A 17,863-nucleotide genomic window follows, 5' to 3' on the forward strand; every position below is an offset into this window, starting at 1 on the left:
AGCAAGTCCATCATGGAGGGGCCTCATTTCAGTACTTTTACGCCCCCTCGTGGTCGCTCCATTGGTTGCTCCGTCCATAGATAGCCATGAATCGGAACAGCTTCTTCACCGTGACCCGGACATCGTTCCGCCACCTCTAAAGACGTTTCAATTCCTCTTAAAAGGATGAGGAGAGGAGAAGGATCACCGAGGAGTTCAGGTTTAGACACAGAACAGGCTCAAACTCTTTGGTTAAAATCCATCACCATGGCAGAAATATACGGAGCCCCAGTAGAAGCATCCATTCACAAATGTAAGTGTTTACTTTCCATTCAGGCTCTGTTATTACGGTTTTAGTACACTAATATAACAATTAAAGGATGCTAATCCAGCATATGAACTTGCATCCTTATACACAAGTTAGTGTGCTATGCATAGTCTACTAAGCTTTACTTTATACAACTACGTGTTATCCTTAATTATGTCCATTGCTACAAATTACAATCCTTATACCTATAATATACCGGTATACCTCTATAAAGACCCTATTTTGATTTAACCATAAAAACAAAAACTAAATTAAAAAATGGGAGAATACATTTATGCCCTATCCTCTGTGCATGTTCTGTATTTTATCAATGTCAGTATACCACCTTTTATGTAGTCCCCAATGTAAACAAGTCGATAAGACTTTTTTGTCCTTTTAGTTGACCTTGTACCAGTGAACTGTACTGTCATGTACCTTTTCCTTTGCAAACCTCTAATAAAATCTTCAATCAATCAATCAGTCAGTCTACTTATTGTACTTTTGACAGGTCATTTGAGATTGACAGACACCTGAACATATAATGTTTTCTTACAGGGACTGATGAGGAGACCCGAAAGCTCATTCAGCTCAGAGCTGAGCACGACAACCAGTTCACAGGGAAAAGGCACACTGCCAAAAAGGCCTGGGAGTGAGTTACTGTACATGATCACTTTCTGTCACTGCTGTATAATAATCTGAGCTATGTACGTTCCAGTTTAACTTGCAGGATCACGTCAAATTGTATTGACGTGTATTTGTTACAGTATCTTAATGTTGGTTGATTGAGAGAGAAAGATCTGCCATTGTTTGTATTGTATGTAATATTCATGTATATTACTGATGAATTGAGTACAATGGAAATATTTATTTCATTTAATACCTGTTAGGACCTGTTAATATTGTATTCAATACATCAAAACACAAGTAACAAGTAATTCTGGTATTCTTTTATTAAATGTACATGGCACACCACCACACCTCTGCTGTTGTCATGTACATTAAACCACTCAAACCCCCACCTAAACTATCAGAACACTAAAAGTTAGATAAATTAATTCCCAATGAAATAAGGGGGTCATACTGCCTCTGTTTTATTACTTTTTTCTCCTCTGTAACAATAGCTATTTGTATTGACTTTTGGCAAATATTTTCCCTTAAATGCTTGGGTTTAAGTGGTTCATTAAAATGACAGGAAGGACTTGTTTGTGAGTGTGGGCAGTTCTTTCTTTTTTTTTTTCTTTCTTTTTGCCAGACCCAGGGGGTCGGCCTACATAAGGCTTTGTCGGTCGGTCTGTCGGTCGGTCTGTCGGTCCCTCTTTTCCTCAGTTTGCCTGTCCTCTTTTCCTCTGATTGCCTTGAGTGCCGTCACCTGTACAGGACCAGCTGAGTTGAGTTGGCTGACGAGCTGCTGACACTATAAATTCCTCAGCCCAGCTCACAAACATTTCCAGCTGCTCAGCCTATACAATCCTGTGTGTTCATGTGTTAGTTCAGTGCCATACTAGTGAAAACAGCCGATCTACAAGCTCACTACGCTTTGTTGCTGAGACTATAAAATCCTGTGTGTTCATGTGTTAGTTCAGTGCCATACTAGTTTTCATTGCGGGTCTGGCACGTCCAGGTGACCTGGTCTAGTTTTACTTATTTGAGACCACTTGGTTTTGACATCTACGTTGTCTTGCATTCCTCAGGGAGCTGCTAAAGAAAATGGCCATAGATGACTCTGTGACCGCCACTCAACTGTCTAAGAAGTGGGACAACTTAAAGAGAAAATATAAGGTATTGCTATTACACTGTTATGTTGACTAGTGTGTCATGCAATGGGCAGTGTGTGATTTGTTGGCTGCTCTATGATATCTGTTTGTACTGTACAGCAGGGGTCTTCAACGGTTTCAGGCCAAGGACCCCTTAGCTGAGAGAGAGATGAAGCAGGGACCCCCACTACCTCTTCAGATTCCATATAGTTTAATCGTTTGACAGCGCAATCATCATTGTATTTTGGATTCATGTCAATTTGTGTTTTCAGATAACTACTTGAACCGTCAATACTTTATACATTTGACCTTTCATTCTGTACTTAGTGTGGTGTTTTTTACCCTCTACACCAAACCTCTTTGCTGAAAATAGCCGATCTACATGCTCACAATGCCTAGCTCTGCGAGACATTTTGAGCTTGTAGATCGGTTATTTTTGGCTAAAGTTCTCAGAATATGGACGCTAGGGTTCAAGTGGTTGATTAAAAAAAAAAAGAAGAAAAAGACAAACAAAGTTTCTATCACACAAAGATTTGGAAGACCCCATGTAGTAACTCTGAGGACCACTTAGGGGTCCCAGATCCCCTGTTGAAGACCCCTGATGTACAGTATATGTACTTTGTTATCTTTGTTTTTTTAACGGCAGATATTGTATTTTGTATGTTTACTTTACAAATTTCCCTTTGGACAATAAAGTATCCTATCCTATGAAGCCTTTAAATAGGCTCACAACTCACCTTCACCCTCGCTTATTTTCTCACAGGAGATCAGATTCCCCCCCTCTGGGGCAGGTACTGACAAAGAGGCCACGCCAACCACTTGGACTTGGTTTAAGATCATGCACGAGGCTGTCGGGGACGGGTCGTCCATTGAGCTTCCTGACGTGATGGACTCATGTGTGGTCAAACAACAGTCAGTGAAACAACAGTCTCCTGATAGTGTGGACTCGGGTGGCAGAGTGTCACCTCCTCCTACTCCTCCTAGACCCATGAGAGCCACCAGTAGCCAGACGTGCGTGGAAGAGCCAGGCTCCAGTAGCCTCACAGAGGAGGACGGTGAGCCGTCCACCTCCACCAGCCCTCCACCCCGCAAGAGAGACAGGAGGAGGAGAAAAGAGGAGGAGAAGAGCGTGTTGCTGGAGTTCCTGGAGACAGAGGCTGTCAGGGAGGAGGAACGCTTTCAGGCCACACAGGAGACCACCAAACGCTTCCTAGAACTCTTTGAGGAACTTGTAAAGAAAAGCTGAGATTTATTTAACCGTCAATTATGTTTCCAATTATATATAAATCTTTTGTATATAGTTATGTTTTATAAAAAAATGTAAATGTATTGTACAGTTTATAGTAGTGGTTCTCAATCTAGGGTACAAGGACCCCCGGGGTCCTTGAGGGGGTTCCCCAGCTAAATAATTGATAGTTCGCTACCAAAATGGATCCTTACAGGTCTGTAACTCTGACTCTCAGAGTTATGAGGCCTAATGCATTCCAAACTAGTCCTTGAAATTAAAGTTTGAGAACCACTGGTTTATTGTGTTGTAAACTGAAGCTTCTTCACATACTAGGCTGTATTAGAAAACCTCTAAACAAATTGAACCAAGCAAAGGTTTTAAAACATACAAGATGAATACGCCACATTGCCTTACTGGCATCAGAGGTGGACTCAACCACTTTGGGACATCATACAAAAGTCGATGAGAAAGTAGTTATTGTTTCTCAGTTGGAATAACCACTTGCAGTTCTACCCATCTATGTATGACTCTCTGTAAACTCGGAACACGTTTAACCCATTTAAGGGGGAAACATCAGTATCATTCTGACGTCCTTGGGGGAGGGGGGGATAATTTTAACCATCATTATACTTTGGCTCTATCAGGGCAATTATTTACAGAAAATATTCCAAAGAAGGCACATTGTTGCACCGCTGCACTGTACATGAAGAGCTGCATTTAATTGTTTAACAACTGAGGCTTGTACACCAGGAGGTGGCAGCATAGTCAAAGTGGCTCAGCCAAGATGTGAAGTGTAGTTGATTAAGTTTACTTAATGATAATAATAAAGGAAAGAATGGTAGGCTGTAAAGACATTTATTACAACTAAAATACATGTATATCATGTATGTATCATAACAAAAGCACAAGAGAGGACAGTCAAACAGCACACAACTAACAACATACAAAACCAGTGTGAGATACCATAGTGCATGTTTAGTCACAAACAAATGATTGAGAGTGCAAAGAGAGTGCAAAGAGTGCAAACACTATTCATTTAAAACAAAAAATAAATTGTTCAAATTTCAATTATGGTTTAAGAAAATAAGGAAGCACTATTTAAATGTCTGATTTGAAAATGTATGCCTTATCCTGTGCTTAACAAAAAATATATTTGAAACAAATTTAAATAAAACGTATTAGAACAAACTTTCTGAAACTTCTGTTGTCTAGGGCTGACTGTTTTCAAAAGTCACTCAGCTGCTACTATAACATTACAAGTAACACAGTCACGCAGAAATAACACTAAGCATTATAAAAAAAGTAAAAGCGTATTTTGAAGTCCGCTGACCTGGAGAAAAAAAACACTCTTATTTTGAAGTCGACTGACTGGAAGTCAAGGGTTGATGTTCGTCTAACTTGACGTGTGAGGGGCGGAGTGCTGGATGTTCTCATACTAGCTGCGACCTGACGGTCGCATTCATCAAACCATGTTACACAGTAGGGTTCAGACTTTCAACTAACTGTATACCGTACATAAACAATAGCTGTACCTTTAAAAAATAACACTACAAAGAAGATCGCTGCAAAAGGCCTCAAAACAATCGACACATGTACAGTATGTATCTGTTGCAGTTAAATCCTTCATGTTAATAAATAACACAATTAAACAAATGTAGTGTTACAGAAATGAAGAACAAAGTACCGTAGTTTGTTCAGTAGTACAAACATTTTGGGGTGAACTATCCCTTTAAATGGTTGTGAATTACACATTTGAAATAAGGCACTTGCATCGGAAGCCACATCCCAGTATGACTCAGCCATTTTCAACAGTCTGAATTTCAAGTACACCCAGTCTGATTTACATTAGACACGGACCCACCCATCAAATATTTTATCTCTGGGACGCCAAGCTACAGTAATACAACAGTATGAGAGTAAAGTAGTGGGGCATGGCTTCTCGGCTGCAAGTGCAGAGTCACAGGATAGTGTGTTGATGCAGGCAGCATTGATGCAGGCAGTCTTTTATAGGCTGACAGCAATCAACAACCACCCGATTAGGCTACTTAACTTAACTCTCTGTTGCAGCTGACAACAAGCCAGACCCCACTGCCACATGGTCCGAGGCGTCATTACAGAGAGAGATAGGGGGTGGCAAAAAAAATAACTTACCATAGCCCCATTTCTAAAATTGCAAAAGTAGTGGATCTACAAGCTCTTAACGAATTTGTTTGGCAGCGAAAAGAGAAAATGTTTGAAAGTGTTTGCCTAACAATGACATTCCCAAATAGCCACGCTGAAAGTGGTAAATACATGAATAGTTGCATAACAAACAGGATATGCATAAAATAACTGAATTTATATAACGGTTAAGTTAAATGATAACACTAGGTGACCTAAATGACGCCCCTGTGGTCCCGTTTTAAAAGGATCATATGATGAAACATAGAGATACGTTACAATAAAGCAGTGCTATGGTGGGTCAGCCATCCCTCTGCCTCTGCACACCCATCAAATGTGTCAGGATTGTGTTGACAGAAGGTAATGGGTCATCCATGCATGCGTGGTCCAAACACAGCCTGACCTTTGGTATCTTTGGTCCTTTCCAGAGATCTCTAAGATAAATCAATGAACACAACCATCATCAAAATAAATCTCAATGTCAATTAAGCATGTTTTCTTTTGGCCAAACAGGCAACAGCATATCATTGACAAAAATAAATAACAAATATATTCCTTACAAATGAATCCATGCTCCATGCTTACTTGAAAATGGTTTACATGATCAGGTCTCTCTTTCTTCTTCTTCTTGTCTGTGGCTCTCGTCATCTAGATCTTTAGTTGTTTTGGACTGACGGTGAGGCATCTGAAACGTCACTTCTTCACTCCTGGTTTAGGAATCATCAGCTCATGTCAGAGAAATACTTCAGATACCTTTTTTTTTTTGCATTATTACGAATATCTGAATCTAAAATGAAAATAATATATGTAATATATATATGTACTGATAGTTACCAGGGGAATTTTCCAAATCTATGCTTGTAGTACAAGAAGGCAAGACCAACAGCAACAGTAACAGCAATGATGCTAAGAATGAATAAAGTCATGCAGGTCACGCAGCCTCCTAAAGAACAGAAGACAGAGATAAAAAGACATACTGTATGACACAAAAGGACATCATGGGAACATGACATGACATTTTTTTATTTTTAAATCACATCTTGGACTACATTTCTGACCTTGTAATTCCTCATGAGCCTGTATGAGGTCTGCAGTAACGTATTTTTACTATGTTTATGTTAGTTTGATGTTTGTTTCAGAAATGATGTGATGTGATGTGATGTGATGTGATGTGCGTATATTGTATATACAATACACGTAATGTATGCAGGTTTGTAAATAAACCACGCCTCCTCACTGAGGGAGCATTCATTGGCTCTAGCTCAGGTGTCAAACTACGCTCTCAATTCAATTTAAATTCAATTCAAAGGGCTTTATTGGCATGAGAAAACATACGTTTACACTGCCAAAGCAGAAGTGTACACAATACATACAATACGATCAATCAATACAATCGAAACAAAATGTGTACAATTGAAGGGAGTAAAACAGTTTTCAAGTATCGAGGTTACACAATGCAGTAGCCCTGAATACATGACTCTCATATGCATGAGAGTCATGCTGTGCCCTTAACATGAGGACCAGTCGGGAATCGAGCCCTCAACGGTTTGAGCTAGTCTCTAGCCTCTAGTGGACAGTCGCGTCATCTCCGGCTGATCATTGTAGTGAACGGAGATGATGCGATGACGCGACTCTCCACTAGAGGCGGAAGTCCTATGTTAAGCAAAATAATTTCGGACAAAAATGCTTTTTATTCAACAATCCGGCAGCGGCATGTAATGAACGTTGCACGGCGTCAAATCGTTAGCAGAGTTGGCTTGGGTAAGCACTTTATTTGTGATATCTGACGTTCCTAGCTCAAACCGTTGAGGGCTCGATTCCCGACTGGTCCTCATGTTAAGGGCACAGCATGACTCTCATGCATATGAGAGTCATGTATTCAGGGCTAACAATGCAGACAGTGCAGGCCAGGAATATACACAATGGTTAGAGTGGTTGTGTTCCATTTGATATCCTATCACAGTTTTCTCTCTCTCTCTCTCTCTCTCTCTCTCTCTCTCTCTCTCTCTCTCTCTCTCTCTCTCTCTCTGCTGTAGTTTGTGCATTGAAATGGGGCCAGCAGGTAACCACACACTGTGTAAACACCAACCTGAGGGCCCCAATTATTTTGTCTCAGTCCAGTGTACCAGCACTATAGGGTGTGCCAAATGTAGTTCTAAGCGCGGCCATTTCTTGGGTAAACACAGCCTTACACAGGTGTTCTGATCGGTTCTGATTAGACTATAGCATTAGTTCTATGCAATCAAACAATTGAAACACCTGTGTTTTGACCCAAGAAATGGCCGCTAAGGACTACAATGACGTAGCCGCTGGCACACACTATAGAGAAAACCACCCCTTTCACAATGAAATCATGTGCCTTCCTTATGAGCACCAACACGATTTATGAAGCTCAACTAGTAAATCTACAAGAGCACAGGCAGAATTCAACAAGGGCTCCATGACCAACCACCTTCAAGACTGACAGTAATCACAACCATGACTGCAATGTAACACGACGGGTAAGAAAGATCTTATTTCCATTGCTGCTATTTCCTGTTTACTTATGACTGCTACGACACCGCCCTCTGTTTATGAGATTCCTGCTCTGACACGCAGAGTTCCTGGTCTGCTAACTGCTGTGGGGCGTAGATTACTTTCTTCCATTCAGGCAAGCCGTGTGTCAAGGACAGATAGGTAAGTGCCTTAAGTAATTGTAAGTAGTGTTTATGTCCACAGTAGGTGCTATTGTTTCATGACTGCAACGTACTCTGGAGACTATAATTAATTATGTTTATATTAATCTGTTTCTGTTGTTTCTCTCTTCGAGTCAGAACATGTCAGCTATTTTAGACAGATAACTTACAGTAGCTGAGTTCTCGTTAGGCTATTATGCTTATGGCTTTATGCTTGTATTGTGTAGCTTGGTTCCCCTGCATAGTCAGTCAGCCTACATACTTAGGATAGCTACTGTTCGGACTAAACAATGGAACAGGAGGATAGCTATGTTTATATTGTTTTAGCTCCTAAGTACGGGACTATTGTTAACTCTAGATCAGGGGTTCCCAAACTTTTTTGTCCCAGGGCACCCCATAAATATTTTTTAATCCGAGGCACAATTTTCACTCCCAGCACCTTATTGCGACCGTAGGTCGCATTTACTACCAAAACCTCCACCGGCTGTCCGTCTGTCAGTCACACTTTTGCCCTGCTCATATCTCCACAACCGTTGCCCCCATCCATGCCAAATTTTGCACACACACTCCTTACCTGCCAAACTACAACCTCCAAGGACCCCCGGAGCTCCAGGGACCCCCAGGTCCCTGGGGGACCCCCAGGTCCAACCTCCACCGGCTGTCCGTCTGTCAGTCACACTTTTGCCCTGCTCATATCTCCACAACCGTTGCCCCCATCCATGCCAAATTTTGCACACACACTCCTTACCTGCCAAACTACAACCTCCAAGGACCCCCGGAGCTCCAGGGACCCCCAGGTCCCTGGGGGACCCCCAGGTCCGTCCGTGAGGCACACGTCACACGTCACACTTTTGCCCTGCTCATATCTCCACAACCGTTGCCCCCATCCATGCCACATTTTGCACACACACTCCTTACCTGCCAAACTACAACCTCCAAGGACCCCCGGAGCTTCAGGGACCCCAGGTGTAAAAAATGACCAAATGTGCAAAAATGACCAAATGACCACCCCAACGGGGCTGCTCACGGGGAATTCCTGGGGACCACCCACTAGGAGCGTCCGGGAGAACCGGGGCCGGTACCTATTCGTCCGCCAAGGCAACGCGGAGACCCCACCCCTCATTTCTCACATGGCCCTCTTCTAGCGCCACCTTCAGGCCGATTTTTAAAACACATTTTTGGCCACTGCTCCTACAGTTTTGGCCCTAAAATCACGCAAATTGCTACACAGTATGTCTACACTCATCCCATCAACATGAATCTGTCCCATATAGCGCCACCTTCAGGCCGATTTTTAAAAACACATTTTTGGACACTGCTCCTACAGATTTTGCCCTAAAATCACGAAAATCACTACACAGTATGTCTACACTCATGTCATCAACATGGATCAGGAAGATTTCGGAAAAACACATTTTTGCCCTATTTGTGGAGATAAGTGACCTACGGTCGCTTATCTCCCGATTAGGGAGTCTTACTGGTATTTATAGCATATCGTCGTTGTCGGGTGGAAACCTTGTATGTCCAAAACCGTTCGTTTTGTATTTATCATCTATAAAATGTGCTAAACTAGTGAAAACTGCCGATCTACAAGCACACGCCTCGCGATAGATTGGCTGTTTTCACTAGTTTTGTGCGACAGAGGTTTCTGCCTGACAATAATGATATTTTAGTGATTATGTTGCGAGGAAAACTTTGAGATAATAGCCATTTTGGTTAGAACTGACAGAAAATAACTTTGTACTTCAAGTTTAAAATGATACTAAATATTTTTTCAAGTGTCCAAATAAATTACAAATATTATCAAATGATCTCGCGTTGCGGCACCCCTGCACTGCCCAGGGTGCCCGTCACCCACTTTGAAAACCCCTGCTCTATCATCGATCACGGTATTGATACTGTACATGTGTGTCATGCTAATGGTCAAACTTATACAATGCAGTATAAATAAAAATGTTTAATCAAAACATTAGTTTCCTTTTATGACATAGCAGTTAGGCTGTGTCTAAACTATGAAAACACACATGTTTGCACAAGTTAGGCTGTGTCTCTTTTGGGCATGGCGACTGCTCATGTGTTATTAATGTTTATTAAAAAACAAATTAAATGTTTTTCAAACTTTTAGGGCATATCCGTGGTAATAATGAGGTCATACTTAATACATGCCAAAACCAAAAATTATAAATCATGTTTTGTGTATTTTTAGATGCACCTAAACCTTGACCATAACTTCTGTTTTTCTCACATTGATGGACAGAGTGCAAGAAAATTTCTCACCTGTGGCATGGGACACATAGAGATAGACATGTTGTTGTCCGTAAGGGTTAGAAGCTTCACAGGCGTAGAGACCTCCCAGGTCAGAGGTGAGGCTGATGAGCTGCAGACTGCCTCCCTCTGCACTGATCCCAGACCCGGGCCATGACTGGTTCACTCTACAACAGAGACACAGCAACACTCAGGATGAGCGTATCCCACACAGAAAAGAACACAGTGTCATGTCCATCCATCCATCTTCAACCGCTTATCCGGGGTCGGGTCGCGGAGGCAGCAGTTTCAGCAGAGAGCTCCAGCTTCAGCAGAGAGCTCCAGCCTTTTCCTTCCTGAGCAACATTAGCCTCTCCCTCCTGGGGATCCCGAGGCGTTCCCAGTATGGAGATGTAATCCCACCCATCTGGTCCTTGGTCTGCCACGGGGTCTCCTCCCAGTGGGACGTGTACTGTAGTGAAGGAGCAGCGGCTCTACTCCGAGTCTCTCTCTGGTAACTGAACTTCCCACCCCATCTCTAAGGGCCACCCACCCGCTTGAGAGAACTCTTTTTGTCCGCTTGTATTATACCTTATTCTTTCGATCATGACCCACACTTCATGAGGTTAGGTGAGAGTAGGTGTCATGTTTGGAAATAAAATGCTTGATAAAATGGACAACAGCCATGTTTTGGAGAAAACCCTGTATCGAGTATCCACACTATTACAAAAATATATTTCCAGGATTCAAATGTAGTATTTTGTTCCAATGACATTCACTGTTGATGTGCGTTTGGTTACATTTATGTCAGTGAATACAAAATAAACTAAACAAGACATCACTGTGCTTTACAGAAGGACCATTTCAAAATATGTAGGGACTTAACCTTTACATTTAAACATGTTTGTTGAAACTACCTGCTCCAGGTGTACGTAGCTTTTGGACTGGAGTTAGACATACATTCGACCACATCTTTGGATGCTTCATGGATGTTCACTGACAGAGGTGCATCTGCAAGAAAGGAGATGAAATGGACATGCTATAAAAGACATTGAATTACCTGTCTCTGATCTCTTTTGGAAAACAAGGACTGCAGATTGAGACAACATGAACTTTGTTCCGCTATTCAGTGGTATAGTATGGTTCAACAAGGACTTCACACAATGCACAACAGGAGAGAATTATTAACCTGCACATGGGAATACCATACCGTTATTGTGACTCCCTGTTGTTACAAATATGAAAGTGTATAAGCTGTTAGGGCAAGGTTAGTCTCGCGAGGCCAGACTGTTGCCTCCGCGATTTGGGCAAATGCTCCCGGCATACAGTCTGGCAAACCGGAATAGAAATGATGAGTGCGAGATAAAGCGGATGTGACGCAACCGCTCCCTTGGTGCAGTAGCAATAACATGTCCTACTGGAAGCGTTAAGTCTCCTTTCAATATTTTTTGGGGCTTTATTTCGTCTTTCTCTGGTGTTGTTGGTGTTACTTCCATGTTGTTTTCAAACATTTTCTTAAACTATACACCCATAACAAGAATAGGCCGCTCGAATGACTTTGTCTGAGCTATTGTGTTTCTGTTATGTTTCCAATGGGACTACCAGGGGACTACAGTTCAGTGCAGCACTGGCTACTTCCGATACTCGCCGTTCAGGAGCTGCCGTTCCAGACTATATAGCATTCGGAGATTGTGGAAAAGTTGTCTGGCTACGCGAGACTAGGGCAAGGTATAACTCACAGTGGACCTCAATGGTGAAGGGCAGGGTTTCTTCTGTCGCCAGGGCTTGTTGCTTGACTACACACTGGACGAGGAGGTGGTTGATATTTCTGGTTGGTACGCCGACCAGATGGCTAACTGTGGTGGTGGTGCCGTTGGCATGTTGGGTGGCATTGGTGGCAACTCTCAAATCTTGAGAGGACCCAGTGTCCCAGGTCACATCTGCTGGGGGTTTGGCACCAGAAGCTATGCAGCTCGCATATGTGACCAAATCCTCCCTCTCAACAGGAGCCGGAACTTCAGCATTCAGGGTGGTAACTGGAGGGACTAATAAGAGAGTAGCACAAACAAGTAGACAGATAAGCCACAACAACTGACTCCCCAATGCTTAGTTGCATATCTTATTTGATCAAAAAGGAAAACATTTAAAATATTTTTTATTATTTCATTACCCATTTATTCACCCAGTGCCAATTGCCTAAACTGTAATCCTGGGTGCTACTGTCCCTCTGCCAACCTGGAGAGAGCCCCGAACTGAACTCATGTTTCCTACAAAGCACGAGGAGTGACAAGCCGCTTCTTATCACCTGACAGGGGGGGGGGGGGGGGGGGGTAGGACCTAGCTCGTGGAAGGAACACATTATTCCGACCAGTTCCTTTCCCCTCCATCAGGCGTCCGACCGACCAGGGGGAGGCAGTATAGAGACCAGGATTACTGAATGTTTTTGTGAGGGTACCCTAGGGAACACAGGGAGATCATGCAACTCCACACAGAAAGGCCCTTTCGCCAAATCCACCTAGGGTATAAGCACTGATGCCGTGGAGGAAAGAACACGCCCACAGCGTCCCCAGTGGTAATCGAACCAGGGACCTTCTGTGAGGTGACAGTGCTACTGACTGCGCCACTCTGCACCATGCAAACAAAACATTATGTTGCTAAATAAAACGTAACATAGCCATGAGTTATCTCCATCATACAATAGTGTCATCTCCATTATACCGTACACTACAATACAAAAAGGTATATTTTACCAAGCACAGTCAAAGGTATGTCTGTCCAGTACCATCCACTTGGGAAGAGAGTGAAGATGCAGGTGTAGACTCCTTCATCCAACAGCGTGACATTAGATAAATGGATAGATCCATTGTTTTCACTTAAGCTCCCGATGAACTTGAATCTACTGTCATGATCGTCAACGAGCTCTGGGCCGTATTCAGGAGAAACGGTGAAGAAGTCATGAACTTTGATGTTGTTTCTGGTTGTCTTCTTCCAGAAAACCTGAGCTATTTCTTCACTTGCAGGTTTGTCGGTCAATGTGCAGGAAAAGGAGACGTCTTGTCCCTGTACTGCTGTTTGTTTTCCTCCAATCACCTTGATATCTGGACAACACAATTTACAATTACAATTTAGGTAACTTACAAAATGTGACATCTGATCATAGACAAATAGCATAAGATAAAACGTTCCTCCTAATGCCGAATGACATGCATCCTACATTTCTGATACAGAATAACAGCAGTTAGTGAGCAGTGGACACAGTAGAAACTTTATTTCATGAGAAATCCTTGATTTCATGTGAAATCTTAACTCTAACCCCAGTAAAACTAAACCTAACCCTAAGTCGGACTAATGGGACGTCGGACTATCAAGATTTTGTCCCTAACCCCAACTGGAGTACTGGGGATTTGAAACATCGAACTATAGAGATCTTGCCACGTTTCAGGGCTAATATAGCGGCCATGATAACCAGTGACATCAGAGGTTCAAACAAAGGTTCAGCTCCTTTTCGTCTCTCGGGGCCCGGGGGCTTGAAAAAAAAGCAATATTTTTATGTCTTAATTTTTCATAAGATGGTGGTTTATTGTGCCAGGTCCTGTGATACATAAGGGCAGTCTGAAAACAAGTCCTCAGGGCTCAACAACCGCCTTGGTAAAGAACTGGCTAACCCTGAAACATGCGTCCACCTCAACCTTGTTTGGAGCGGGGTAGGCAATTTGCCACAGCAGGCTAAACAAACCGTCATATGTTTTCAGGGCTAGGCAAAGACCAATAATGTAAATAAAGAATAGAAACGTACTCTGAACTGTGTTGTTCATCCACATCAACAGCCAAAACAGCAGTTTCAAGTTTCTCCACGACATTTTTTTGTTAGAACACCGTTGGCAGAAAGATTGAATATCCAGAGCGACTATTAAGTTAACAACAATGAAAGCGGCAAGCGTGATGTCAGGCTGTTTTCCCTAGCCTGGCCTTCCGGGTTGAAGCCCCACCCCGTCATCACTCCGGTGTCGGAAGCGTTTTCCCCATTCATTTCTTCCATAGACATTTCATAAAGTATTTATTTAAACGTTTTTAAGCCTCGGACAAAGCCACCTCGGCTGGTGAGGAATCATGACAATATTCGATTTTTTTTAATGCAACGATTAATTAGAATAAGCTGAAAAAAGGGCAGGGTACAAGACTGTGTACATCATTATTTAAAAAATTGTGGAAATTACACTCCCAGAATGCATTGCGAATGACACTTTCCTGAAATATATCCCTTAAATCACGCTCGGTTTAGTTATCCAGGCCAGCATATGGCCTGACATGTAGTGATTTTCATCTCTGTGGACGCTCTTATCGTAATCTTTAACATAGTGCATATTTGTAAAAGAAAGACACTCGCTCACAGATTTCTGCTAATGTGCAATAATCCGCCAGGAAGACAGGGGGCAGTAAGCTACTTCCACGGTAACCGCAAGATACATGAAAGAAGAAGAAGTTAGACCAATCACAGACGTCGATTTCCCCGGATGTACATTTTTAGCAGTGGGTAGGCTAATGCAGTTCTTCTCTTTAAAAGCATTACACCGAATTAGAGTTCGGAAATCTGCACGTCGGAAAGTCGGAACTCTCCGAAGAAAGGTTTGGTTTCGGAGAGTCTATGGACAGGACTTAAAGAGTAGGCCCTAGGCCTACCCCTGAAGTAATTGATTGAGGTAGCACTTTACAATAATGACCTGTTATAAATCATTTATAAACATTTATAAGCAGTTTGTAGATGAGTAATAAACATGAACAAACTGTTTATTGACATTTGTAAATGTTTACCTAAACATTTATAACTGTTTTAAACATCATTTACATGTTATTAGGGAGTCTTACTGGTTATTTACATCTGTCTGTAAATGTGGCCTCCTTGTTTGTTCATGGTTATGCTTTGTAAAACATCTGTTAAACATCTATAAATCATTAGTAGATGTTATCAAGAGCCCTAATGTAAAGTGAGAACTATTCATTATTTACAACTGTCTGTTAATGTGGCCTCCATGTTTGTTCATGTTTAGCAGTTTGGCGACACTTTTGGCCCTACTCTTATCTCCGGCACCGTTTCCCCAATCAATGCCAAACTCGCCAAACTGCTAAACATGAACAAACATGGAGGCCACATTAACAGACAGTTGTAAATAATGAATAGTTCTCACTTTACATTAGGGCTCTTGATAACATCTACTAATGATTTATAGATGTTTAACAGATGTTTTACAAAGCATAACCATGAACAAACAAGGAGGCCACATTTACAGACAGATGTAAATAACCAGTAAGACTCCCTAATAACATGTAAATGATGTTTAAAACAGTTATAAATGTTTAGGTAAACATTTACAAATGTCAATAAACAGTTTGTTCATGTTTATTACTCATCTACAAACTGCTTATAAATGTTTATAAATGATTTATAACAGGTCATTATTGTAAAGTGCTACCCAACTGGGTTTAGATAATCAATTAATTAATGAATTGGAGAAAAGAAAAAATGTTTTCATACTGCTTTCTATCGTTTTAGTGATTTTAGCGATTTTGATTTCAGTGTGTGGGGGCATGTGTACAAGTGGCTAAAAATGTATTTTTATACACAATAAGCTGGCTATTTCGGGTCCATGCTCAAGCTCCCTCAACCCTATGTTCCCTCAGCCTTATGTTCCCTCAGCCTTATGTTCCCTCAGCCCTATGTTCCCTCAGCCCTATGTTCCCTCAGCCCTATGTTCCCTCATCCCAAAATAGGACCATATGTTCCCTCAGCCCTATGTTCCCTCAGACCAAAAATCTCAGTCCCCCATGGCATTGTTTCCGACGTCTCATTGTTCTGACGCCCCAATCGTCCGATGCTGGTGAATGCTAACCTGGTGAATGCTAACCTGCCGACGCTGTTGAATGCTAACCTGGTGAATACTAACCTGGTGAATGCTGACCTGCCAACGCTGGTGAATGCTAACCTGTGAATGCTGACCTGCCGACACTGGTGAATGCTAACCTTTCGAATGCTGGCGAATGCTAACCTTGTGAATGCTGACTTGCCGAGGCTGGTGAATGCTAACCTGGTGAATGTTAATCTGAATAATGCTAACCTGATGAGACTGGTGAATGCTAACCTGGTTAATGTTAACCTGGTGAATGATAACCCTAACGTCAGTAAAACTATGCCTAAACCTAACCCTGCAGGACTAAAGAGATGTCAGACTTATGGGCAGTATATAGGCCCTATGTTCCCTCAGCCCACACATTTTTCTTTACACCCATGTTGATGGTAACCACAACATCAAATTATACGTGCACTGTTGAAAGCACATGTTCTGGGGATACTTACATCATGTTGCAAGTGATTATCCGTTTTGGTTAGAACTGATTAAAATAACTTTGTATTTAACACAGAAACAAGGCTAATAGCGACCGTCAGGTCGCAGTTACTATCAAAACCTCCACTGGCTATCTGTTAGTCCGTCAGTCAGTCCGTCAGTCAGTCAGTCAGTCTGTCTGTCTGTCTGTCTGTCTGTCCGTCACACGTCACGTCACACTTTTGTCCTACTCATATCTCCGCCATCGTTGCCCCTATCCATGCCAAACTTTGCACACACACTCCTTGGCAGCCAAACCACAACCTCCACCCCTGAGCTCCAGGGACCCCCAGGGGTCCTTTAGGAGGTTCCAGGGGGTACACAGGAAAACAAGGATCAATTTTACCACTATTTTATACTTTCTTTGAAAATAGCCGATCTACAAGCTCACAATGCATTACCATTACAGCCCATTTTGAGCTTGTAGATTGGATATTTTTGAAACATTTTGATAAATCTTGAGAAATCTTCCCCAGCAGAAAATATTTTCAGTTGGGGGTCTGCAGAATCGTGGCGTGGGGCATCTACTAAGACACATTTATTTACTGAAATTACATCTCATCTACATTGAGTACACGCAACCATAAGATTTTGCGCTGTGTTTTGTGGTGCTATTTGCATTTGTTTAGAAGTTACACAGCTGTTTGTGACTTATACAAATGAATCAGTTCTTCATTAGCCTATGACCAACTCACTCAAAGTTATCCATGAATCCATCTGTATCTTTTTGAGATGTCTTAAATGTACTTTTTGCGATGCCATGACATGCCCTTTGCCATGCCTCCTATGTCAAAAACACAAGACTTTATATTGTTAAAAATATGTTATAACTGACAGACAGACAGACAGACAGACAGACAGACAGACATAGGGTTTATTTTTGCGTCCGTAGGTTGCAGTTTAGTATGAGAACGTCACATCTTGTCAGTACGTATATGTCTGTATGTCTCTGTAATGCTTTGTTTGATCATTTATTGTTGACATCATGCTCTGACATCACTGTGAATTCAGGGGAACCACAATAACTGAACCCTTTTATGCCCATATGGAGATCCCTGATGTCATCAATATTAAGCCCATATCCGTGAATGCCAACATGTCAGTCTAACCTATAGACTAAACATGTCAGTCAGTCA

General features: G+C 42.0%; 1 protein-coding gene and 1 long non-coding RNA gene across 2 annotated transcripts; one reads left to right on the forward strand and one right to left on the reverse strand.

The window, feature by feature from the left end:
- Nucleotides 1-162: 162 nt before the first annotated feature.
- LOC308297157 (uncharacterized protein) lies at nucleotides 163-3,286 on the forward strand (the record flags this gene model as incomplete). The annotated part of the gene is made up of 4 exons (XM_080740573.1): nucleotides 163-292; nucleotides 842-935; nucleotides 1,978-2,065; nucleotides 2,804-3,286. Exons 1-4 carry the CDS (start codon nucleotides 166-168, stop codon nucleotides 3,284-3,286), a joined length of 792 nt encoding a protein of 263 aa, XP_080596699.1. The 5' UTR covers nucleotides 163-165.
- A 2,037-nt stretch (nucleotides 3,287-5,323) lies between these two features.
- On the reverse strand, nucleotides 5,324-6,363 carry LOC308296446. Its single transcript, XR_013962619.1, has 3 exons — nucleotides 6,263-6,363; nucleotides 6,014-6,135; nucleotides 5,324-5,862 (listed from the first exon to the last, which is right to left on the reverse strand). It is a non-coding gene; the product is annotated as an uncharacterized lncRNA (long non-coding RNA).
- Nucleotides 6,364-17,863: the final 11,500 nt, after the last annotated feature.

The sequence above is a fragment of the Nannobrachium achirus genome (assembly GCF_963921795.1).
Source record: "Nannobrachium achirus genome assembly, chromosome: 13".
In the NCBI taxonomy this organism is placed as follows: Eukaryota; Metazoa; Chordata; class Actinopteri; order Myctophiformes; family Myctophidae; genus Nannobrachium; species Nannobrachium achirus.